The following is a 26,283-nucleotide window of genomic DNA, read 5'->3' as shown; positions in this document are numbered from 1 at the left end:
AAAACTGTAAAAGGCAAGAAAGACCTGACATTCCTGCTTCCTCTTCCTTACTCCACTAATCCCAACTGTTCAAATTTAAAAGCGATGTTCAAGTGCACATGCTTACATTTAGTCCTCATGCCTAGCTTTTCTAGGAGTTCTTCTCCAGACAGCAAATCTTAGAGACAAATGTCATGGACACAACCTTTATAAATATATGCTGTGTAGGTGTAATTCACCTTTTCCTTTGTGCCTAATGAAATAATAGGCTTTGCTCTAACAGAAGTGCTGAATGCTGATAATGCATCCTTTTGTGAACCTTTACAGGAACAGGCTTTTGCAGATTCAAAAAAAAAAAAAAAAATCCCAGAACTTCCTTCAACGTATTTTCACATGAAATTCAAGAGATGTTACTGTTGTAGAAATCAGGTTTTGTTTCTTAATCACAACAGTAATCTACACACAAGCATTAAAAAAAAAAGGCCATAAAGTCATACCTATGGCTTCATTTGTACAGAAAATGGAATGCTTTATCCAAGACAAAATAGATTAAAGGAAGAAGTCTGAAATTACAAAGCATTTATAGCCAAGGAGAATAAGAAACTCAAGAGAAGCAAACCAAATGAAAACAGAAATCTTTGGTTTGGTGAACCAAAGCAAACAGAAATCTTTGGTGTGGTGGACGCAAAATGTGCATTGAGATCAGGGACAAGAAATCATGTGCATATTTACCAACTCAGAGACTGAGATGAAGGCTCTGTTATCTACAACAAAATTTTGCACTAGAAGAGTCTCTAAAATGGAGGGCAGTACATGGTAGTTTCAGACCCACTTCATAGTACTCTTTATATGACTCAAAAAACATAAACAATATTGGAGATATTGTTTGGAGAGCAAACTGTCTCCTTTATCCTGTTATGCCACCTTGGCCTATTTCTTTCTATAAAGAGAAAAATGCTTTCTGTCCAAAAGCCAAGTTCCTATATCTCTTAAACACTACACAAACCTTTTCATAAATAAAATGTTGGTTGGAGGCCAGACAAGGTAATTCTCCAGCCATTAAAATTTATTTTATATCCCATAGGCAAAGACACGCTGAATGACCCTTGGTGATTTCTGAATTCTGCATAGGAACACCAGGGTGTTTCAGCATATATATAAAAAGGTGACATGTATCAAGCAGACATATGTATTCCACATTGCAGCTTTACATCCCAAACTCATCACCAGAAACAAACCAAGATAAATCAATCTTTATGTAAATCCAGCATTTCAACCTCTCTTGCAATTCAGATGTAAAACCAAAAAAAAAAAAAAGGGGTCAGTATCACTTTGTCTTACCATTTCCATCTGAAGGATTTCTACCTCCTCTTTAGGCAGCCCAAGGCTGAAGATATGGCATAATGCCAACACTGCTTTTAAGCTCACACAGAAAATATTATGGGGTAATCTTAGTATTTCCTGGTCACACTCCCTTAGGCAACTCTATACTGGTGCAAATGTCACATCCTGGCAGTGAGTCCTTGGACACAGGCTCCACTTCTTGATTGATTGATTTTAAAATACTACAAAATCATTCATTTTTTTAAAATCCATTAGAGACTGATCCAAAACCTGCTAAAATGAATGGCATTCTTTCCATTTAGTCTTGAATCAGTCCACTATCAGTAGAAGCTAAAGATTTCTTCAAATAGATGCAAGCAAGACCTCTGCAAATAGATGCAAGCAGACTGTCCTTCTTCCCTTGGAAAATCTCTCGTAACTTACCTAACAATGGTACAAAAGCCCCACATTAATTTTGTCAAACAGCTGCATCTGCAGTATTCCTGTTCCAGCATTACCTAATGCACAAGTATTACACCTTTTTTTAAAATTGGGGGAGGGGGGAAGGCAGGGAGGTCAGGGTGGAAGAATTCCCACCCCCGTCATCCATCAAGTGTACATCCAGGCCACTGCTCCTGAGAAATCTAATATATGCTAAAGAGATACAAAAAGACATAAAAAGCTTTCAGAAATAAAAGTGCTTCAGAAGCTACATTTTAATATTGCCAAGTAGGGTTTTTGCCAGATTATAAAGTTGACTTAAATGCCAGGATACTGCATTTCAGAGGCAGTGGCAGCAGCTTTCAGATCGCCTGTATTAGTGGCTGAAGTGTATTGCTGATTCCAAAGATAGACTATTATCATCTGTGGGGTAGAATATAAATAAATAAATAAAGATTGGCATTCCCTACCAACCTTGCTACCTGCTGCCTTGAAGCACTCTTTTCAAGTGCAGCCTCCGCAGGAGAAAAAAAAAAAAAAGTTAAGACTACTTTATTTTGATTATAGTGCTTTCCCCAGGCAGGAATTTTTATTTCAGTTAGAATCTTTAAACCATTACATTTTCAGTGATGCATTTTTATATTTACAGTTGACATCTTCATAGAAGAATGAAACCTTTGAGCAACAGCTCTAAAGCATGAAGGTTGCCTGCAGTAAGTACTTAAATTATTTTACACCCAAATGGAGCCAGTTGTTTTTAGCTAAAATTTAATAAACCTTAAATCAATGACCTTTCTTTTACTGAAAGCTTGCACTCGGGAAAACTAACTTTCCTAAGAAACATATTTTGGTGAATAAATGCCAAACAAAGGGCTATTCAAATCCGAACATTGTCTCAATTTATAGCTTGTGAACATTCAGTTCCTAAATTCCCGACTGCTACCTAATGTATAGAACAGTGGAGCTTTGGTTTAATCACATATCATTGATTTCAAAGTGTCACAGTGATCTCATTGACAGTAATCAATAATAATCCAAAATCAATCAAATATGCTCTTGCACTATCATTCGTCAAATCTGAATATCCCAGAATTAATTGTAGGCATGTGAAAGAAAAAGAACCTAGAATTAAAAAAAAACCAAAAGGGTACAAAAATACAAATCAGCCAACTTTGAGAAAATAACAGTGCATCTGAGCATGCTTCGTGCCTGCTGGGGTAAGTTAATGATGAATCATACCTTGCCTTCCCAGCAAATACTCTGAAATACATTCTTTTTCAAACATGAAAACACACAGCAACTGAAGGCAGCGGACACACGAGTCAATGATCAAGCATGATTTTATGAGCAGCCATGTTACCTGCCAAACATTAAATGTGTTGCCAGTACATTACAAACAGCACAAGTATGTTACACTATGAAGAACTGCACATTGTAAGTTAGCCACTGCACTTCACAAAGCAAGAAAGGATAAAATTGCTGCATTTCTGTACCAAAATCATGAATAGATGTAGCCACTTATCAAAAGAGCTGTTATTGTTGCCGAGGACTCCTCTCTCAACACATTCACCTGTAATTTTGTCAAGGTAATAAATCCTTCCATTCATTACAGCACACTCAAAAGCACCCTGCTATTTAATTTAAATGGAAAAAAGGCCCAAAGTGTCTAAAACATTTACTTTTGCTAATGTAAAAGTGCTGGCATTTTACTTCATTCCTGATAAGCCGGTGCCAATGGATGTGATTATTCTTTTCTTATTCAAAGCATATCAGTAGTTCAAAAGCACTCTCAATCTTATCAGGTGTATGAACAGCACAGTTACTGAAAACAGTTTGTACTGCTCCTCTCTCTTTCTGCCAGGCTATCAGATAAACCCAACTAACTAACTGTATTTACACACAATCAAATGTAAGCTGTGTCTTCAGCACACTGTAGCCTGTTTCTGGCACGACACAGGTTTTCTGCTTGACATTAGTCATAACTAAACCAGCAGCAGTGAATTAGCTTACAACAAAAACAGTCACTCCATAACGCTTAACACAAAAAGGACATAGGGAGGGAAAAAATGAGAAAAATTTTGTGAAGAATGATCACTTCCATCTCAATATTTCACAGGCATTTATCTGGTACTACTTGGAAAGGAGCATGGAAGCAATAGGTTTCAAAAGCATTCAAAACAGATCTGACACAGGCCTTACCAGTAGAAAAAAAATTTCTGTTTGCTTTTTTCTGTTCTCCTATCTGTTCTGTTCTCCTATCCTCCACGAACTGTCTCTGATTTGCAAAGGGTGAAAAAGTGAAAGAAAGAAAGGAAAATGGTTACAGTGTCTGAAAGCATTTAAGTACTGGTTTTGTCCGGAACACGACAGTGATTTCTCATGATTCAGCCTTCACCTGGCACTAAAAGACACCACAAAACCAAAACAAAATATCCCCCACTCTCCCCCAAAGAAGCCTCTCGGTAACTCTCCTTTTCATTCAGTGTCTCAAATACAGTATTTTCAGTGCTAACTCCTGAGGAATAATAAGAAACCAACTACTTCACAAGAGCCATGCATGGCTTTGAAGATTTCACCTACCATAGGAAATAGGCACAGGACCCCCTTCATTCTCCTCAGGGTGACAGTGTATTTCCAGGATGAGCGCAGCATTTGAAGAGTTAAACATTAACCTAGCAGTGCGCTCTTAGCTCGCTAAATGAAAACTTCTGGAACGCCAGGAGAAATCCTGAGTTTCGGCTCTTTGATTAATTACAGCCTTCCTTGGGAGCTGGAGCTGCAGCCCCTGCGCGGAGGCTCCTTCCCAGCGCGCCCTCCCAGTGACAGCCCGTCCCAGCGCTCTGATGGAGCACCAAGGGCAGCCCTGTGCCACCACCTGAGCCCATCCCGCGCCTCTGCCCGGCCTCCCGGCGCACAGCAGCCATCCTGGAGATGTGTGGGAGAACAATGAGCCAAATTAAGCCAAGTGTGCAGCGCCGGCTAATGCGGCCCGAGGTTGTTTCTCCATCTGTGACACCGGGCCGGTGATGGATGGGACAGGTGTCACTCACACCGATGGCAGCCACCTGCCGTGGCCGTGGCCGTTCCGTGCCCTTCGTATTCCCCAGCACCAACTGGGGCCGAGCAGCTCCTGCCAGGAGAGCAAGGGGTGTCCCTGGATGTCCCTCAGCAACACCCCAGTGTCACCCCTTTAGTGCTGAGGGCAGCAGCTGGTGGCAGACGTGGCCACTTCGGAACATCTCGTCTGCCCCACCATGGTGGCGGCTGCCATGAGAACATTCCCATCAGTGAAAGTATTCCCTGGCAAAGTGAATATAATTCAGCAGAGAAAAACTTGCATTCACAGGGTATTATCGTGGTAAGGAGTGAAAAAAAAAGCCCCACTTTTTGATGTAAGAATTTTACCATTCTTCCAAGATAATTTTGCTAGCAATATATCAGCATTTGCTTTGGAAATGCACTCTAAATCTACTTTAGATAGCAGGTGAGTTTTAGCACCTTTTTTAACTTGATGCTTTTCCTATTTTTTCCCCTTGAAAAAATAATTGTGCAGGAGAAAGCCTCACATACTTGTTGAAATTAATCCCTCTGAAAACTATTTTAGCATTAATACTTGCCAATCGAGTATATTGCAGTCCGCCTAAAGCAATAAAATACCAACTTAAACACAAAGTGACACTGGCATTCATCCTTCACATAGACAGGAATGAAATCCTAGAGCCAATTTAAAAATAGAAAAAAAATTAAAGTAAATAAAGAATACATAGAAAATTACTTTATTCTCTTACATTTTCAATATATGGAAAACTATACAAACTGCCAGTAGAATTCTGCAAAGCATACATAAAAGAGTACTATTTCCCATTTTTATTTAACTACTGTCTTTACTAGATTTTCCTGGTTTGTATTTCCTTAGAAATATTCATGTGTGAGACAGAAAAAAGCGTTTCTTCCAAAAACAGCTCTAGAAGCAAACCCAGAGACAGAGCAGAAAGGGGAAAGAATAGCAGTATCATAGGTAAGAACGGACTGAATAAAACAAGTCACCTCCTCCCCACCCATCCTGGCACCTTTATATGGGAAGGAATTTCAGAAATGCTTAGGAACAAGCTAGCCGTTCATTTTAGATGTGACTTTTTCATTTCACTCACCAGCATCTCTACATCTACAGGACTTTAAATTGTTTCCAATCTAGCTGGCTTTGGGGAGGCAGGGAGTGTCTAAGCACATATGGCTGGCTTTAAATTTTTTGATACAATTTTTAGCGTTTTTAAATTTTTGTTTCTTGTTTTGTTTGTTTGGAGTTAGGGCTTTTTTCCAAGGCCATTCAAAACAAGCAACAGCAACTCCACATCATCTTCTCATTCTAACTTGCCAAAGCCATCAATCTCTGATCACACCTATTAGAATCTCACTGTAGCCAGCAGTACATTTTGCGACAGCTTGACCAGTTGTTTAAGGGAAGAGTGTGTGATGGAGCAAAGCTAAATCGACACATCTGTGATACTTCTGACACCCCTCAGCATGGCTAATATTAATTTGTTTTCTTTGGCTAGGTAAGTGCTGCCAAAACACATTACATATGGTATGTAGTTCCAATCAAAATGATGAAAAGGAGATGTGCAGGGGTTTTTTTCCACTTACAGCAACATGAAGGCACACAGAGTGCTAAGAGACATCTATACGAAGCTACAGAGTAATAACTTGAAAAACCTCTAGCCACTGTATCTTAAAGTTTGGTTTCAGAATACAACCCTTTAAGAGAATCTGCCCTCCCATATAAAGACAGCAGCTCAAAGCTGCCAAGAGTTTTTACTCAGGAAAAGAGAATATGATTTTCATTGTATGATGAAAGGATTTATTTCAACCGTTCTTGTGTGCATAGGGGTAACTAATCATATTTCAGCAGGCTATCATACAAATAAATGTGCACAATTCTGTACAAGGATATTATAAACGGCTTGATTAGACTGAGGACAAGGCCTTCCATTTCATACACCCCACAATACTAACTTACCACAGTGTATGATGATCCGCCTCCAATTTCATACTTAAGGTTCTGTATTAGCGTCACAAAATATTAAGTTTTGTGGGTGTTTTTTTTGTTTGTTTTGCTTTGCCTTGTAAATAATTTTGACCCAAGTAAGAAAATTTCACCTAGATGTCATAAAAATTCAGGCTGGTGCCCCATGGTAAGAATAAGACATTCAGCAGTACAGAAAAACAGCATATGCTTGTCTTTTACTCTGTAAAAGTACTTCTATTGCTCTAACTTTAATTAGGCTGCTAATAGACATTTTTCTAGCAAGCATAAGAAGCTCAAGTGAAAAAATGAATTTTATTTCAATTTTAGAAGAAATGGGTAATGACATTCTGATTTAAAAGCTACGCTACTTAAAAGAGGAAAATAATTGGAAATTAGATAAGATTCCCTTTGATGCAAACCTGTTATCTTAAGGAACAGCAAAGAGAAAAGCTCTTCTTCATTTGAAGGAAATACAAATTAATTGAAAAACATTACCAGCATTATGTAAACAAACCCAAGAGACTTAAAGCTTTTGTAACATCGAAAATACAGAAATTGTTTCATATGACACAGAAGTCAAAAGGCAATATCCTATAGAACCTACTCTCCAAAGTGCTACTGAAAAAGCAATACCAAGTCCTTTAAAGAATAATTAAGCAGTACCATCTGAAATGGCAGTATACAAATTCAGTTTAACATTTTTCTTTAATGTTAAAATAGTAATAATAGTATTTTCACTTCCAGACAACAGAACCATAACAAAAGAAGAAAACAAAAACCCCTCAACTATAGGACTTCTGGAGAGGACTAAGGAGCATTAAAACCGCATATGTGTTTTATATTTTTGTCTGAGGACATCATGGTGTGTATCAACAATCACATGCAGGAAGCTTTCCCCCTAAAAATAATTATATTCTTTGGATGTAAATATAACTGTGTCCAAGGACATATTTAGCTGAAAAAATAAATCTGTTTGACGGCCAAAACTTATAGAAATGTGAATAAATATTAGACTTCTCATTTACTCGTAAGAGAAAAATTTTATAAAAACATACAGCATCTTTTAAAAGCAAAACTGTGAGTACAATACAAAACCTGCTAGATTACATGGAGAACCTACTACAAAATGTGGTGTAAATACTGGCCAGCTCTTTTCTCATGGATAAGAAAAAACCCACATAAAACCACATAAAGGCAGCTGCTTTTTGACAAGCAACTGCACAGAGGGAAGTTATACAGCTCTGCATATATATATATATACTTACTGTGTATATGTCTGTGGCTAACACACAACAATAGATGTACATTGCCAAAACTGCATAAGGAATACGCTATACACCTGGAACACACACAGAGGCATGGATATAAACGTGTTTGAACACAAAACTTGCTGTGCACAGGCAGAAGATTTCACACAAAATGCAAATACACAAAACAAACCGCATACGTACATGCTGCTACAGACAGGGCTGTGCACGTATGAGTCCCTAAGTCGAGCCTAAAGGACGATACACGAAATGTAAAAGAACGGGTAATAAGTGGAGTGTCAAGCTGCAGCGACTGCTGGTGTCATCCCTGCACTATCAAACATACATATGAGTATGATTGGAGACAGAGAGGCTAAATATTTCACTGTCACAGCATGTCGAGAAATGCAATTCATTTCTCTCTCATGTGCTTTAGGACAATGACAATTTAATACAAGGCCAGTGGATGTAAAAGAGATAAAAACTGAACAAACTGGCCCAGCATAATCACAGATTTCCTCTAGAGAGCTCGGTAGCGTGAGGCTCATAGCACTTGTAACGGATCAACATTTTATTGTTTCTTCCCTCCATGAATTTGATGTGAAAAAGAATTCATAGCAAAGCTTCTCTTAAAGACAGAGGCTTCAATAGGAGCAAGAATTTATTTCTTTTTTTTTTTTCCTACTTCTCCTATACATTTTACTTATTCTAAGCAAAAAAGTAATTATTTTATATACTTCCTTGAAAGGTTAAATAAGCATTTTTTTCATTTTTACTTCTACTTCCACAGAGGTGCAAGCAACCTCCGTGCAGGCCCAGGGTCAGTCCTTTAAAAACAGTTCTGTAAAATGAATAATCTTGTCACTTATTCATGAATATATTACACTTTTATACCACAGTTTTTCTATCATAACTTTGTTACATGCAGAAATAGCAGCATAGCATGTGGACTGACATATCTGTGAGAATAGACATATCATACTTTTTAGCTACTCTAAGCAAAGTGGGCTTCAAGTATTGTTAAATATTATCATAGACAAGTTACCTTCTCTATTTGATGAATAGCACCATGTATTTGAAATTAATTGCAAAAGTAGGGTTGGCTAATGAGGTGGCCCTTATCTTTTCTCAGCAGTGCAAGCACAAGTATTTTTCTGCTGGCTCAATATTTTTTAAATGCCCAAAGTGCTATTAACTAAGTTGAAATCTGATTAAAATATGAACGTTAAAATATTCACAACAGCTAATGCAGCTACACAAAAAAAAAGGGCTATGAAAATTCTTATCTCTTTTCTTATCATTAAGCATGTGTTTTGAAAAATAATAATTAAATAAATTGTTCCCTACAGATTCTCACAGTTGTTTTGCTTCTCATTAGCATCTCTGAAAACAGTTTGTTAAGACAATAGTTATTCTTTATTATGGAACTATGGGGATGATGCCCTTATACCTGCCTCACTTCAAAAAGAAATTTGTAGGAAATGTTAACGCTTAAGGTCTGTCAGAAAAAGGACAGCGATTCTTAGGAAAAAACAGGGGGGAAAAGTATGGAAAAAATGATCAGCCATTCGAGAGAATTAATGGATATCCACAAGGGCTTTGCTAATAACATGGGTTAATTACCGCTGCAACGCACCAGGCTCAGTAAATAAAAGAGCACAACCATAAACACATTAAAATGAGCACCCATCACTAAAAGAGGGGTAAGCCCCAGTAAAGGAAAATCTGCCAGGTAGGCATTTCAGCACAAACCCTTTATACTTCCTGCAGGATTCAAAAACTTGCCAGCAGTATAGCAGAACCAAAAAAGCAAAGCCCTATCACCGGAACGGGGAAGGAGGAAGGGACCAAGGCCTGCCTGCTGCCCAAGGGGAGAGCCCAGGCTGGGGCTCGGTGCCACCCCACACACGGGGTACGCACCGGGACACCAGGCTGGGGCTCCATTTCTCAGGAACAACTCAACAAGCTATCGAACAAGGCAAACGGGCGAGGTTAAAGACCTTCAGAGCCTGGAGAAACCGTGGAACGGAATCAAGTGCTGCTTCCCACCTCACAAAGAAGCGTTCTTCAGTCTGCCCCTTTCCTGCCCTTACGAATGAAAGACACTTCTAAAAAAAATTCTTCAGCAATTTGAGGCTATGCCAAAATATTTTAAAGAGTGAAACTGACATAAACTCTTTTATGTTTAGCACATAATCACCTAGTGCACATGCAAACACACAAATATATGTACATGTGAGTAACACACACACTCATATTCATCCATACACAAACACGACCTGGCCAGACTCACAGGGTGACTCCACAGATTATTCCGACATTGCAACATGAAAATGGTTAGAAAAATATAAAATATGTACACCAGCCACCACTGCACTGAAGTACTCACATGCTGTGACACCTACGTCCACTTTTTAAACATTACAGCCCTTCTATGCAACCTTTATTTCTTGTCATCAGAGTATCGTATCGGTTCTGTTGTAAAATGAAAACCTATGCACGGGAACAGATGAATTTGTTTCACATATAAACATTATTGCACACTTTTAAATGGAGAAACTGGGAAAGCAGCTACATGCTCAAATGAATGAAACACAGTGAGCCACAAAACATACATAGCGCACAGAAGCTTTCTGGAGTTACAAATCTCCTCAATTTTCTATGTTTGGCATTCAGAGACCGTGTTTAAATTTACTAAACTACTTCTGTTCTCTCCCCTCCCTACCCCCCTGCTTTTTTGAGTGTTTCAATTGCCTTTCCTTCTTTCAACAGCTGTGACAACTGTTAAAACAGTCGGTAAAATTAAGTCCGCTCTATAATCCTTTAGTCAATGTTACATTTTAATCAGAGGTTGAAGGAGATTTCCCGTTATGAACGCAGTGATTCATTTAAAATTATTAAACTGACACATATGTCAAAATGAGCAGATATATTTATTGCATCTGTTAGCTTATTAACTATTAGTAATTATTAGTGCTATTCTTATTGCTGAAAGAGCAAAAAGCTAAGACTGCAGCTGGCTTTAAGTTATTGCATTCTTTAACAATCTCTGCCTTAAAATCAAAGCATACCTAGTGATGATCAGACAGATATCTGCGCACTCCCAAAATGTTCGGACAATTTCTAGCTCAAATCCTCTCTACCCTCATCCATAAGAGCTGCAGAAACTCCTACATGTATGTCCTTATGCTTACATGTGCACATGCATGTCACAGTATGTAGTTAAATCCCAGTTATTACGGATATTAATAACATGCAAAACTCTGGTGTTTATTAATTGAGATGGAGAAGCAGATATGTTTCTGAATGTTAATTTTTTCTCTGTGTCCACTCAATCCCACATGCCTCCAGCCCTGCACTCACACAATATATAAGGAGTGTTTTGAGATGACTTTTAATTGAATCAGAGGAAGAAAAAAATTAGTTCGAATCTTGCACCGGAGCCAAAAAGACATGTGCCCCGATTTCATTTAAATGCATCTACTCTAAGAGGCTTATCTAAACTAATCATTCAAATTAGCTGTAAGAAGGTAAATTCAAGAAAGCTGCTTTGGGGGGGGTAGGGGGGTTAAAACATCCACCAAAAAAAAAAAATAAAAGGCAACCCAAAAAAACCCCCACAACCATAAAATACTCAACTTATTGTCTTTTTATGTATTTTATGAAAAACGCGTCATTGTTAGTAAAAGCTGTGGAAACTGTATTCTTATATTATGAAGCTATCTTACACTATATACATACAGTGCACTGACCTATAAGGCATAGCTGAGAGGGCACCCTACCTCTGTTTATTTGCTGTTCTTTACCCCCAAAACACTGTGGGTAAAGAAAAGCAGTGGGTCTTCCCCGCGTCCCCTTCCTGCGAGCCAGGCTATTTGTTACTTCCCATCTTATTTCCCCAACATGCGATCACGGCAATTCACTTTTCATGCCTGGCTTAATTACCAGCAGCCATGCAGTCAGTGTGCAGGCAGTAAGGACAGCTAGTGGGCATCCACCTATAGTACACTGTCACCTCCGGAGCAGCCTCTCGGCGGCCGCGATGCTGGCCGCCGGCCGGGGCTTCTCCTCGGCGCTCCCGTCTGTCACTGCCGGCCTAACACGGGGCACAGCGACGTAAGTGGCTCGACAAGGAGAAAAATGAACCGGTGACAGCTCCCGTAATATACTAATATTTAATCCCGGCGGCGGGCTGAAATCAAGTTCGGGAGCCGCTCCTCAGCCCCAGAGCGCCCGGTTCTGTTTGGGCGCCAGGATTTCCGCCGGAGTCACTCCGCCAGGTAGCTGAGAAGTGCCAGCCAAGAACTGCGGCTCCTCAAAAAGTGTGTTCGGCCGCCTTTGTAGGGAGCAGCAGCGGCGGGGAGGGACACGCCGTGCGCCGCGGACCCGCCAAGTGCCCCACGCCGCCTCCCCGGCCGCTGCCGCCGCGGGTCCGAAGCGGCGCCCCCCGGCAGGGCGCTCGCACCGCACCGCGCCGGCGGCCGCCACGGCGCCGGGCACCGCGCCGGCGGCCGCTCCCGGCCGGCGCCCTCCCGCCCGCCGCCGCCTCTCCGCCGGCGCACCTGTCAGACGGCGAGCGCCGGGGCGGCCGCGGGGCCGGGGATCGCCCGCCGCCAGCGCCGCTCCCGCCGGGCGCATCCCGCCCGGCCCCCCCCCACGGCGCGCAGCGGCCGCGCAGCGCCCCGGGCCGGCTCCCGCCCGCGGCCGCGGCGCAGCGTTACCTGCAGCGGCGTCTTAGGCGCCTGTCATGTTTGGGGCAGGCGGCGTGCGGCGGTGGGGTGGGGGCGGGGAGCGGTACCTACTCTTCCTCGTAGTGCAGGGAGAGCGGCTCCGGCAGGCAAAGTTCTACCGAATCCATGTGCGCCCGGCGACCATCCTCCGTGCGCCCCCGCGGTGAAAGCAAAGTTTCCGTGGCCGAGCGCCGCGCACTTGGCACGGGCGCGTTCCGGGCGCGGCGGCGGCAGCGGCGGCGGGCGGGGACCAAAAGCTCGCCCGCGCGCCTAATCAAGGACTTAAAGCCCCGCGCGGAGATCATGAATATGCAGCAGGGCTGTACATATGCATCCCCCCGGCCCGGGGGGACGGCCGATTGGTGCGGCCGCGGCCAATCAGGCGCCAGGGGCGCCGGGGCGGCCCGGCGCGCGGGGCGCGCGGCAGGTAGAGGGTGGGGACGGGGGAGCGGCCTGAGGCGGCGGCGGCGGCCGGGGCAGAGCCCGCGGACGTGCCCGCGCCGCCGGACCCACCGACCGAGCGACCGGCCGGGGCTGCCCGCTCCGCTTCCCGCCATCCTTTCCTTCCCTTCCCTTCCCTTCCCTTCCCTTCCCGCCCGGCCCCAACTTCGGCAGGTACCTTGGCAGGCTCCCGGTTAAGGACTGCGCGCAAAGCTAGAGGATGAAGTTTGCGCCGCCGCCGCTGCCGGCCGTGGCGTTTGGCTGTGGCGGCAGCCGCGCTCGGCTCCCGGCGCGCTCTCCCGAACGCCGCTTCCCTAACCTTTGGAACTGCTCGGCGCCGGGGAAAAACAAATAATTATAACGCCAAGCGCGGCCTGCCGAAGCCTCCGGGTAACTCAACTTTTCATTGTCGTGCGAGTTGCTTTTGGGGGGAAAGGGGAGGGGGAGCGGGCTGGAATTGGACTATGTATATGTGATATTATACATAAAAACATATAAAAATTACACAACTATCTAATATAGAGATATATAATTTCCTATTTAAAATTCAAAGTTTCCTTTTCTACCTAGTTAAAAGAAATTCCTTACGAAACGAGCACAATTCCAGTCCTTAGCATTATGGGTGCAACTGGGAGCGAATACAGGTACGCGTGTTCCTATACAACACGGGGGCGTGTGTTTATTTAAATATAAATATACAAAGCATCTGCCCCTAAACGAGTATTTGTATGTTTAGATGTATATATTTAGAAATGAAAAAGAAAAGATCCAGAACTGATCAATTTCCTCTGTTAGTGTGCAGGGATTAGAGTGGACCAACTCAGCCTGCCTCATTTTAATGAGCTAAGGGCTGCACTGGAGCAGCTCTGCAGTGGTAAATCTGGGAGGGTGCCTAGACCTCTACAGTGTTTGGGGGTTTGGGTGTTTTGTAAAGTAAGTTTTGCTGAACTAAAAGGGCAATAAACACATATCCCTGTAGGCATGCCTGCATAAACATCACCAAGCCCGGTTCCAGCAAAGCACTGCTTACAGCCAGCTCAGAGTTGTTCTCTGGCATATGAAAGATTCCTGATTAAACTTGTTCCAGCACAAAGAATGTACTCAGATTTAGGGACATTAGAGACACTGTTTGGGCTGAAACACATGCACATATCCTGTTTTGAAAGTATCAGTAATGAATATGGGATGAATTTTTTTTCTCAAAAGCTCCCACCTTTACTTAATATTCCAACTAAGGCACCATACATATTTTCCAGGTTCAAAGCGTTTCGGTCCCTACCAGTGAAAACAGATGCAGGCTGTTTCTGTCCAGAAAAAAGCCAAACCGACACTGGAAAGACAATAATTTCTTAGAATGCAGCTTAACTCTTACAAAATCTTTTGTGACTGGAGCCCTAACATGATGCAAATGGCAGTCTTTTATATCAAAACAAATCAGTGTGAACCCTCAGAATGCAGTAATACTATTCACAGAAATGCCCTCTCCAGATCTGTCTCACAGCATTTTACAAAAAAATATACAGCAACAGAACCAAATTCCAGCATATATAGGTTCAACAGACATGCTTGTGTATGGTTACAGCTAAGAGATTCCAGCATTCTGTATTTAACCTTCTACAAACCTGGTATAAATACCTGCAATTTTAGGAATCAGAACTCAGACAGCAACACTACAGCTCAAACTACTGTATAAAAGCAGGTAGTAAAAGCTTAATTACTAGTAGCATTATGCTGTCTATATTGTTAAATGTGAACTCTGTAATTAAGATGTAAATTTGCTTGTGAGCAGTGAATTAAAAAAAGCTCTGAAATGTAGAGTAAAATTTAAGTACTCTGTAGAAACATCAGCGACCAAAAAACAAAATCAGTTTTTACCAAATTTTAAAACAGGAGGCATTAAATCATGTTATTCTGTTAGAACATCCTCTTTAAGTAACAATTTGATAAAAGTAGATTTTAGAATCAAATCAGAACTGGAATAAGATGTCTTTATGTATAGTTATCTGTATGACAATATAAACTCAAAATGCAGTTCCTACAAACTGATTTACATGTGCACTTGGGCAAAACACAAATACAAATATATTGTTTGTATTGAGTATCTCTGTGTATAGATTTATAAGTATATAAGAGTATGTCTGTTTATAGATTTATACCCAAAATGTCTATTTTTCAGTATTTTTTATTCCAAAATGCTTTTAAGTCTTTGCATGTATATGTCTTTTTCTTATATAAATATCAGCCATAAATTATTCCCTGTACATGTGTGATTTGATATGGTCACTTTTTTCTATTACATTCGTTGGAATATGCCCTCCTGAACATCTGACAGCTAATCCATTCTGAAACTTACCGAAGCACAGGTTAGCTTCATTCCTACTTTTGTTCATTATCTCCTTAGATTTTATATTCAGAGGCTGAAGCACGATGGTCTCTCCTTCTGTCATGGTCTGTCTTCCTGTAAGCCCTCGTTTTCACATTCCCATAATTTCAAATACCTTGCTGTCCCCCACCCTCCTCTGCACCCCCAAATAATGCATTTTTCCTCTGCCCCTGTGAGCCATCACCAGTTTTCTATTGAGCATCTTTGATGCAAGCAAGCAGCTCTCTGCCCTGCCAGTGCTGCCTCTTGGAGAACCAGAAATACTGTGCTGCACTTTGCATGTTGATAAACAAAGCAGTTGGCTTCTTCCCCCAGGGACTGAAAGTGTCACCTCCACCAGACTGGGGCCTGGAATTCCAGCTGCATTCTTGAACTTGGGTTTCACAGTTACAGATCAGTTTGGGGAGAGTGGAAAAAAAATATAAGAAAGAGATTGCTGCGGCAAATAAACTGGGGCTAACTGTAGCTTCATTTTAAGCCCTTCTGTAGAAATAAATAAAAGCAGTAGCCAGAAGTAGGAGGGGGAAGAAAGCAATCCAGGTAGCAGTTTACTGAATTTTATCAGGGAATACGCAATAAGAACATGCATGCAAACACACATCTGCAATAACTTATCAAAATGTACAGTGCAAAATCTTACCACAAGGAGTCTATACAAATCAGTGCTAATGGAATCAAGAGAGGGGAAAGAAAAAATCGTCAGGAGTGCCTGTACCAGTCAAGGGGCATTGCTGAGCAGCACCTACATTTCCATGTCTCTCTGTGCATCTAATTTTTCCTGTGTGCCAAGCAGTACATCGTTCAGCATCTTCACATCTGAATACTACAGACATTTCAAGGCATCAGAAGAGCCAGATTCTTAAAGCACACTCACCTCAAGGCAGCTGAAGTGAGGTTCAGTGGCACTTCACAGAAACCTCACAGTGCTCTGTGTCAAATGTGTATTTACCAAAAGGAGCAACAAGCTCAAGCCAGCAGGGAAGCTGCAAGAATAGGAAAGTCTGGTAGCTGCTGAGGATTTATTTGGGAATAAGCATACTTTAGATAAAGATTTGCAATACACCATAGAGGCTTATTCAGTGTCCAGCTGGAAAACACCATATTGTTAAGAGTTTGAAATAAATACTGAAGTGTCATCACATATGTGATCTTCTCTTTATTCACAACCACTCCTTAAAGAAACACAACTCAGATGTGATCTCACTCAGTGCTACAGTGAGATTAACATTAGTATTGCCACTGACAACTCCTCTTTTTTGCTTCTCACTGGAAGGCACTTGGTGCACCTCTGGATATGCTGCTAATGAATTAAAAAAACTAATGCCTCAAAAGTTCCAAATTCTGCTCACCTGTTTGTACATAGTTGGACAAATGCTGTCAAGTTATTACTTGAAAGCCATCTGCCTCTTCAGTCTGTATTTAGCATTAATTACTCTTTGTTTTGGTCTTAGGGGGGAAAGCTCCCACAACACAATCTCTGATGCTCCTTAGAACTTTTCCACAGTGTGTTCACAAATACATGGAGCAAGGCTTTTAGCTTTAGCTGCTACATTCAGTCCCAGCACATAAAAAATGTCTGTGTGAAATAACAGCAATTGCCTTACCATGTTACTGAACTACACTCAATTTATCTGGTCTCAAATAAATACTCCATATTTTCTCCTTGTTTTATTTTCAAGGGCATGGGTATTTAAATGACTGCTTTCACTGGTACAGAATAGAATCTGTTCACACTGCTATAAATAAATATTCTCTTGACGAAACACCTTTTCCAAAGCCTCTGACAAAATGAAAGAAAGGAAAAAAAGAAAAATAAAAAAAGAGAAAGAAAAAAGAAAAAAAAAACACCAGAAGAAGGAAGCCGCATGCACATTGCCTGTCACCCACCAAAAAAGGTCTCCTCCCTAAAGATAATTCAGGCACACACTTCAATATGGATATCTCACTATTACCCCAAGCTCTTTTTTTAGTGGAAGTTTCTTCAGAGAAACTGAAGTACATTACTGTCTCAGACAGCCAAGGATAAGATGACTGAGGGAATTCAGTTGCTCTGTTTAATTAATACAGGATTATTTCACTTTCATTTTGTGAAGCTAATAATATGACTGGTGGAATGTCAGTAAAAATTAAATCATAAACTAGTGCAGTACCAAAGGGAAAACTTACTTTAGTTATGGAGTATTCCCAGCAGAAATCTTGAAAATCTTATACATATTTACACTGATAAAATACCACATGTACTTCATGGGATACTGCAAGCTTTCTACAATCCTTGTGGCATGTTTTTACAGAGCAAGAGTTAACATTTTGAGATTATACATTAATAAATGAGTTGCAGTTGTATTGTTTCTTGAATGTTAAGCACCACATACTAAACGCAGGAACACGTTCAAGGTCAATGCCCTATTTTAGACCTTTTCAGCAGCTGTGATATTATGATAATCATACTTAAAATATTCCTATAGAAAGAGTAAATTAGCCCCTTTCACTAGAAGGATTATTATGATAAACAACAAATCTGAAAGAGAACAAATTCAGATTTCTCTTTTTGTTTGTTGTTTTCTGTTTTGTTTTGGTTTTTCCCCCCCCAGCAATGCAATAAATGGCTGTCTTTTACTGAGATGGCTTTTCTATCCCGGAATTTAAAAAAGGAAAAGGCAAACCTAAAAACCCAACAATTTATTCTGCGCTTATATTACCTTTTGGTGGTATGGTTCTTGGGGTTTTTTTTGGAGGCCTCATCTATGTAAAGTGCCTTCTTTAAAATGTATTTATGCTTTCTATTAGAATCAAAACATACCAGTTGGCATCCCATTCTATCACCTATACTGCAGTGAAATGTAATATCCCACTAAACCAGAAGGGAAAGAAGAAAACTTAGCATCAGCAGCTATTCCTAAGCAAGATTAGGGGTTTAGCTCCATCTAATTGAGGGATGAGACAGGTCCCTCAATGGGTCTCTCCCCACTCCCCCACCTGCCCTCCTACCTGGCTGCAAGCTTAAAACGCTAAAAATAGAAGAAGACGGAGCGTAAATATTTCCCCAGTGAAAACACCACCAATCTTTACCGTGAGCTGACATGAATTGCTTGTTACACTGCCCTAGGATATCATGGCTCGGAGCGAGCGCGCAGACACGCACAGAGCCACCAAGCACCCTCAAAGCTTTTGTGCCGTCTATTTGTGCATGTCCATGTGGCAGAGGCTCCTACGACATCTGACGTGGGGCCGGGACACCTGCGGTCCAGAGCGCTCCCTCCAGCCCGCCCGGGCACTCCCGGTCCCTCTTCCATCACTCCTCTGCCTCCTGCTCCCCCTCCGCTCCCTTCGCTCTGGCATTTTTATTATTAATGTTATTGCTATTATTACTGTCCAAGCATAAGCTGATCCACAGGGGAGCCTGTGTAATTTAACCCCTCAAGCACTAAATTCCTTCACATGTGCCAAAGACACAGGTTTGTTGTTGCCTCCAGCAATATCCCAGGAAGACGAGTGATGGCGGTGTCATATCATCACACAGCGACTTAATCTATTGCGACACCCAGGGAACGGGTAACTGAAGAGATTTACAGAACATGCTCTCTGCCTGAATACAAAATGTTATCCCCTTTACCAACAAACTCAAGTCACGAGAAACAAAGTGAAACAAATTTTGCCCTCTTATGGCTCATTGTTTCCATGACTGCTTTATCCAATCCTACCTCCCCATTACTTGCCCCACTGTACATCTTCTAGCTATACAACACTTTTTTTCAACATGTTTGTTCTCCATCCTTTGTTCTTCACGTGTTCTCTGATTAACAAACAGCTAGATCATGTTGAACTGCCAAGTAACATAAGCCTTGGAAATCTTTTATCCATACACTAGTCGACTGGAACTATCACATACATCAGGGTTATCTCTACATGCTGTCTTTATGTTCTCTGACATCTAATGCATGCTTTTTAAAACAATGGATCAAAAGGGCTGCACTTTTTAAAGGTGCAAGGAACGCTAAATTAAGCACACATTAGCTACAATAAACACCAACCTCAGGAAAGCATCTATTTTAAGTACTGAAAATCACAAACCCCCAGTCTGTTTGTCAAGTAGGGACTTTCAACATGGTTGTCCTGTTATCCATAACTGTTAAGGAACAATTCAATATAATAAAGCAGCCTATAACTGTTCTCTCCAAGATCGAGGTGAGATTCTCTCTCTTCTAACATTTCACTGACCTAGGAAGCAAGAATTTGGCACAGAATTAATACTGAAGACAAATGAGACTAGTGAAACGTCCTCAGCTCAGGATAACCTGATTGTGCTGGTGAAAAGAGCTTTCACCATGGGAAATTAACAGCTCTGAAACCACTGGTAACAAAGGCTGAGTTCAGATGCTCAAGAGTAAACAGATCCTTGCTCCCCATAAAGTAATAGCTACCCTTATCTCTAGACACCCAGATATAAAATAGGTAGAGGCTTCCATAAAGGCCACTGAACCCTGTCCTTTCCCTGTAGTAACAGAACACTGATTTTTTGTTTCAGTATACATACCTTTTTTAAAGCTGAATGACTGAGCATTCAAAAATGTACACTTTGTTTAAAGGCATATTTAGACTCCAAGTTAGAATATTTCTTGAACACTTACTTGTGGGCACAGGAAGACATTAAGAACTCCTTGTACTTCTCCCAACCATTAAGATGAAGAGACTTAAAAGATGGGTTATCATGGATATACAGCTTCCAGATGGTAACTTTGTGGTTCCAGGAGTTGAAAGAAAAGTGGAATTCACCACCAATTGCTTTTTTCCCAGGCCCTTCAGCTCCAGCCCCCTGAAAGCCCAAGGTCTGAGGTGTCAGGGTGCACTGAGATGCTGCTGACCACTGCTGTATTCCTTTCCCCTTAGGGGGGGGTGGGAGGTTTACAAAGCCCACCAAGAAGATGGCAGTGCACACCAACACAAGTGCAGCATCCTGCTATCTCCAGTAGACTTGTACACTAACATTTAAGGGAGCACTAATGTCATTAATACAATACTGAAGAGTCACGCTTTTAACAAAAATACCTGTGTTACATTACATTAATACAATGAAAACCTTTTTTTCTGGCTCTATTAGTATGTATGTTCAAATGACAGCATATAATCATAATGACATCCTTCTGCAGCTGAAGCCTTCTATTATCAACTCTGTTTCTGTCCTATAGCAGCTTCACTTCTATTGACCAGACAGTTAGCCCTGTTCAATTATTCAATCTCAAATCAATAGATTTTAGCTCCACATATAATAGTTAAGGTGTAAACACTATGCACGTGCTCTTTCAGCTTTATTAATTTACTTGCAAATTTCAATTTATAGCTTATTTTTAAAGAAACATGCAAACTTCAGTTTTCATATTAGGCTGTTTATTCCTCCCACCAGCTCTGCCCCTGTTTCAGGTGTTACATTTCCAGAAATCAAGTTTAACTTGCCTATGACATAAATGTCTTTCTTCCACAGATAAAAAAAGGAAAAGTAAGAATGATAATTATTTAATTCTGATTATGCTGAATAAAGCAATAAAATAGCAGCAAGACTTTTAAGCAGATCCAGTCAATATTTCGTTCCTAAAGCAGTCACTCAAGGTGTGAATTGATCCAGAAAATACAGCCTTTAGACTTGCTGCACTTCTGACACTTGTATCACAAACAATTTGGTTCAATTACTGCAGGTATGTGTCTGTGTGCCTATACCTACACAAACCACATAGAAATGTATTATGTTATAGGCTCCTGGTTACCTATGCATCTTCACACACAAAAAAGAGGTGGCAAGAAAGTAAGCTGAACCAACACATGCATACAGAAGTGAGTGTCTCCATCTTTCATTCTAGTTAAAAGCCACTTTATTAATTTTGTCCCTCCAAGCTTACAGAGCTTCCAGTTGACAGTCCGATTTCACATTCTTTTCTCAAACAAATGCATGTTGACTCGAGCAGCATACACCTCCCACTCAATACTTTAGCACTGCAGAACAGATTCCTGATTACCTGCAATGCTTTAACAAAGTATAACACATTCCTGGTTACCTAATTCCTGAAAGTACATCCATTTTTGTGCATCTAGAAAACAGATCTAACACTAGTGCCATAATGCAGTATCTTTCCTGACCAGATAACCCAGAATAATGTGGTTACAATTTATCTGCGCCTGAGTTCAAACAACACTACCCAATGAAATACTGATATCCTGGGGAACACCCTTGCTGTTACCTGCCTTGAACCCTTCCAGGACTATGTCCAAAGCAGCTGCAGTTTATAAGCTGGAGGATAATGCCAGGGAGCTGTTACAGCAAGAAAATCTAAAGCAATTTCTGCATACAACCATTGCAATGTGACTGTTAAGAGACAGATAAGAATTTCTCTATTATTGTCAAGGAAACAATAGGCTTAAAAATTTGGAAAGGCTTTAAAACATAAAATATCAAAAGGAAAAGTTGCAACTCAGTCCTGCTACTGACCCGTTTACTCCAAATTCAGATTATCTGCTCCCAAGGTATTAGCATAAACTTCTCCAGTGCTATTAAAGGCCGTATCTGCATTCTTTGCACTGTTTGCATTTAGTACACATATTTTCAGAATGCTAACAGTCTTTTATTCAATAATGAATTTGGCAGAAAAACAAGAATAGGGTCTCTTTTAGTGTTATTTTTCTAAATAAATTCTCTAAACCTGATTGAGTTAGATCCTTGAATCATGCTTTGGAAGATGCAACTTGGAGTTTTTGAATAAAGCGAAGCACTTAAGCAAATCAGACTCTTATTCTTCATCCACTGAGAAGGCTCAGATTTAAGATGAAAGAGCTGGGCTGCCTTTCTCTCTCCTTATCCTGCAAGGTCCCTTCATTCTCCCTGTTTTCCCAGTAGATTTACTTGTGAATCTGGTGACAGCCACATTTGAAGTCCTGAGGTCTGACTCCTGACCTCCGTTATGTTAGCCCTTCCCTGCAGAAGAACTACCCCTTGGATCACTGACTTGCTATTATTCTATGGTTAATAGACCTGAGCTGTGCAATATTTTTTTATCTGGCTACAGTCCTATCTCTAAATTCTCTATTTTGAATGAATACCGATTTTGTGACATGAAGTCTGCTATATAATGAAATGCAAACAATGAAAAGGCTAAATCAGTTTACAAAAAATCTATTTGTCAAACAGTGTGGAGATGCTCCCAATTTAGTCTGGGCAGTGCATGCAGTTCTTGATAAGGGAGTTAAAACCGAGCCGTTCCACTGAATAAAAATAAAAGCATCTGCAAGGGAGAGGCATTTTCTTTAGGAGACTCTTCCCTAGAACCTATAGGTAATTATTTAAAAAAAAAAAAAAGAAGGAAAATAAGGGAAAATAAAAAGAAAAAAAAAAAAAGAAAAGAAAAAAAAACCTGCCCCCCCCCCCATACCCCTTGGATTCTGCAGGAATTTTCCAACAGCCAGGAGCACTGTTAGAGGAGTAACAGCAAACGCCTCCCCAGCGCAGTCCCCTTATGTCACATTTGCATTTCTATTCAGCTACATTGCCTGACAATGAAGCAAATGGGCCTGGCCTTATCTGTACAATTCCGGACAACAGAGATTTTCTGAGCCTCACAAAGGAACGAGCTTAACATTCAGCACTCAGCACCTCCTGGCGTGCCCCCGTCCCCCGGCCCTGGGGGGATGGCGGTCACACCAACACCTGGCCGCGCCACGGCCTGCACACCCTCGCACGGCATCCCAAAAGGAGCCGGCCGGGAGAATCACAATAAATTACAAGGAAAAGCCATCGAGACTTTGAAGGAGCTCGCCAGCCTCAAGGAAGAAAACAGCCCGAACCCTCTGGATTTTCAGGCTTTGTTTGGAGCGCAAAGGAGTGTCCCTGGAATGTAAAAGTAGATAATATCTAGTCAACCATTTGCGACTCCCGCCGTCCCTTTTAGGCTGGTATTTAATACAGCAGATGAAACCTATAGAGCCTTTTATCAGGGAAATTCCATCTCACCGCAGTTTTCATTAGAAAACCTTTAGCAGCTAGGCTGGCTATTTCATTGCCATTTCATTGCACTACGAGGAAATTTCCGGCTAATTCCTTCAAAATTAATATCGTCTGATCTAAAAGTTAGAAATGACACGAAAAAACCCGCACAAGCTGAAACCTCCAGATCAAACTTGTGTTATGACAGGACTTAAGCCAGCTATAATACAGGCTAGGGCTTTAAACAGCAAGGAAAAAAATTACAGTGACACGGTTCTGTAGACACTTTGGCTTTAGTCTGGCTTTACATTTTATATGTATATATATATACATACATGCACTTACACATTGTATCTGTCTTCTTGTCCCTCTCTTGCTCTCAAATACTCAGGGTAGGTAACAAAAGCGGCCTCAATCTCAAGTACAAGAAACTTCATAGTGAAGGGGGTTATCCACATGTTCATTTGTATACACAGAAGTAATCTGGGGTAGCAAGCAAGGAAAGGGAGTCGGTAGAGCGTCCCTTTTTTTGTCCCAAATAGTATATCCTAAAGCAGATTATGCTTTTACATATCACACAGAATTTTAAACTGCTGCCTTATACTTTAATTGTCCTGAACTTCCAAAGTTTATTCTTTGCTGTTGAACAAATGCTGAATTTCTCCCTAGAGGTGGTTGCAATGAGTAGTGATTCTCTATTTTTTTTTCCTCACTCACACAATTTTGAAGATTTACAGGCATGAATATCATCACGTTAACACAAAATGATATTACTATTGCCAAAAAACAAGGCAGTTAAGCACAGAGACAGTGGGGAAGGCAGAGCACTTACTTGGATTCAAAGGAAACCCAAAGCTCCTTAAAGCAGCCCATTGTTTTAAATTTTACTAATACTGATGCACCAAAAGCTTCTGTGCTTGTTGCCTTTGCATGAGTTGGAGCAAGAGGGTGGAATGCTGCATTCTGCCTCTTCAAATGCTCATAAGGAAACAGCCAACTTTTATTGTCCTTAGCACCAAGAATGGCTTTATTGCCGAGAAGGCATGAAGCTGGCATTGTCCTGGAATCACACCTCCTAGAGCACTGCAGATCCCTCAAACTCTGCGAAGGTGACAGATCACTTTTACCTTCAACTGCACAGGCACACGAGCAAACTTCACACAAGGCATGGGAATAGGGTGCAGTGCAGAGCAAAATTCAGTTCTTACGCTTGCTGTGATCAAAACAAAACATAGGGCAGAATTAAATAACTGCTACTAATATGTCAGTATTTTAAAACATCTTTCGAGACTGTGGTGTCAGAGATACTATGAGCTATCACACACTACTACATTGCTGGAACTACTTGTTTTTGTCAATTTATTAAAACGACAATTAGTACAGGTGGGAGCAAGAGGTGGTAGCTGAGTAAAGAAGAAAAGAACCTAAGTGGAACATTTTTTCACAGATTGGTCCAAAGTTTATTTTAATCTCAAATAAGATGATCTAAAAGGCTGTAACTATCCAAATGAAAATAAGCCTTCTACCCCTTCATTAACATGCAAGGACAGAAGTTGGAGCATTTACCTTGCTGAATGCATACACAGTTTATGCCTGTGTGTTGCATCTTGAAGATACCTGTCAGGATGGTTTCTACAAGCCTGTCCCTTCTGGAGTAGACTAAGCAACACAGCTGACCCAGAAGGATTAGATGAGAAATTCAACTAATTAATGAGCCCTGCAGGCAAAACATCATTTCTTCTGCTCTTTGGGGCTTTTACAAGGTCAGCTGGTTTGTTGGGGTTTTTTTCCCAGCATCAGGTCAGACTCGCTCATCTGTCAATTTACACAAGATTTGTAAGACAATAGTGGCCACTATCACGCCAAACAACTACTTCTCTAATCCCTACAGTAAGGGAAAAACTGTTCTGGCCAATTCAGCTTTATGAAAATATGCTTCTCTAATGTTACTTTTCTCTTCCAGGGGTAATAGTTTAGAATTACAAACACAATATTTCCCATTTACAAAAATATTCTGGATCACAAGTTCAAATATTCTGGAACACAGCTTAACTCCCCCCTCCTGCTCTCTGTCTTTCTGATGATTGCTTTTCTGAACGTCACATGGCACAGTTTTCTTCCATCTGCCAGGGAAGTTTCCCAAAAAGTACACCAGGTTCAAGAAATGAGGAATCTGAATAGGAAAATTGTTCAGATAGAATTCAGAAAAATGATCAGCTCACCTCATCTGTTTCTCTAGCAGTATGTGCACTGTTACCATCCAATGGCCTCTTTGGTAATAAACTTGTCCCACCTCCCATCTGCTCTTCTTGCTGGCCTCCTGCCACTTCAGCCTCAGTCCTTTCCTGTCTTCAAGATGTCATTCAACTTCACTTGCTCCCCTACCCATTTGTTTCTCTTTCCAAGTGAGATCAAGCATACATCTTTCTATGTCTCTCACTCCAGCCTTTAACTTCTGCTCCATCTTTTTAGTAAGTGTCTATATTTCTGCTCCATTTATCATAGTTGGCAGTATGCACTATGCAGGTGTCAAGGAAACCAAGAGAGAGTTCACTATTCATGATGCTGCCTTTTCAGCCTTCTTGTGGCTTGCCATTGAATGTCAGCTCCTTAACACTGAGCTGTATGTTGAGAAGAATATGTATCAGTTAAAGACAAATTACTTGAAGCCAATACAAAAGCACATGAAGAAGCAAAGCTGCTTTAGACATTTTCAGTCTGATCTCTTTAAGATTTTTATTTGCTTA

The 26,283-nt window shown here is 41.0% G+C and overlaps 1 protein-coding gene across 27 annotated transcripts in view; it reads right to left on the bottom strand.

Annotated features, from left to right (window-relative positions):
• ESRRG (estrogen related receptor gamma) overlaps window positions 1–26,283 on the bottom strand; it is a 372,262-nt gene that overhangs the window by 146,581 nt on the left and 199,398 nt on the right. The window contains exon 1 of one of the 27 annotated variants that reach the window (XM_074537051.1): window positions 12,819–13,037. The exons of the other annotated variants lie outside the window; for them this stretch is intronic. Coding sequence (XP_074393152.1) covers window positions 12,819–12,874 — 56 coding nt within the window. The 5' untranslated portion in view covers window positions 12,875–13,037. Of the gene's footprint in view, window positions 1–12,818; window positions 13,038–26,283 lie in introns of those variants that run through there. 27 annotated transcript variants of the gene reach the window in all.

Source organism: Zonotrichia albicollis, chromosome 3 (assembly GCF_047830755.1).
Source record: "Zonotrichia albicollis isolate bZonAlb1 chromosome 3, bZonAlb1.hap1, whole genome shotgun sequence".
NCBI lineage: Eukaryota > Metazoa > Chordata > Aves > Passeriformes > Passerellidae > Zonotrichia > Zonotrichia albicollis.
This window is presented reverse-complemented; position numbering and strand designations above follow the sequence as displayed.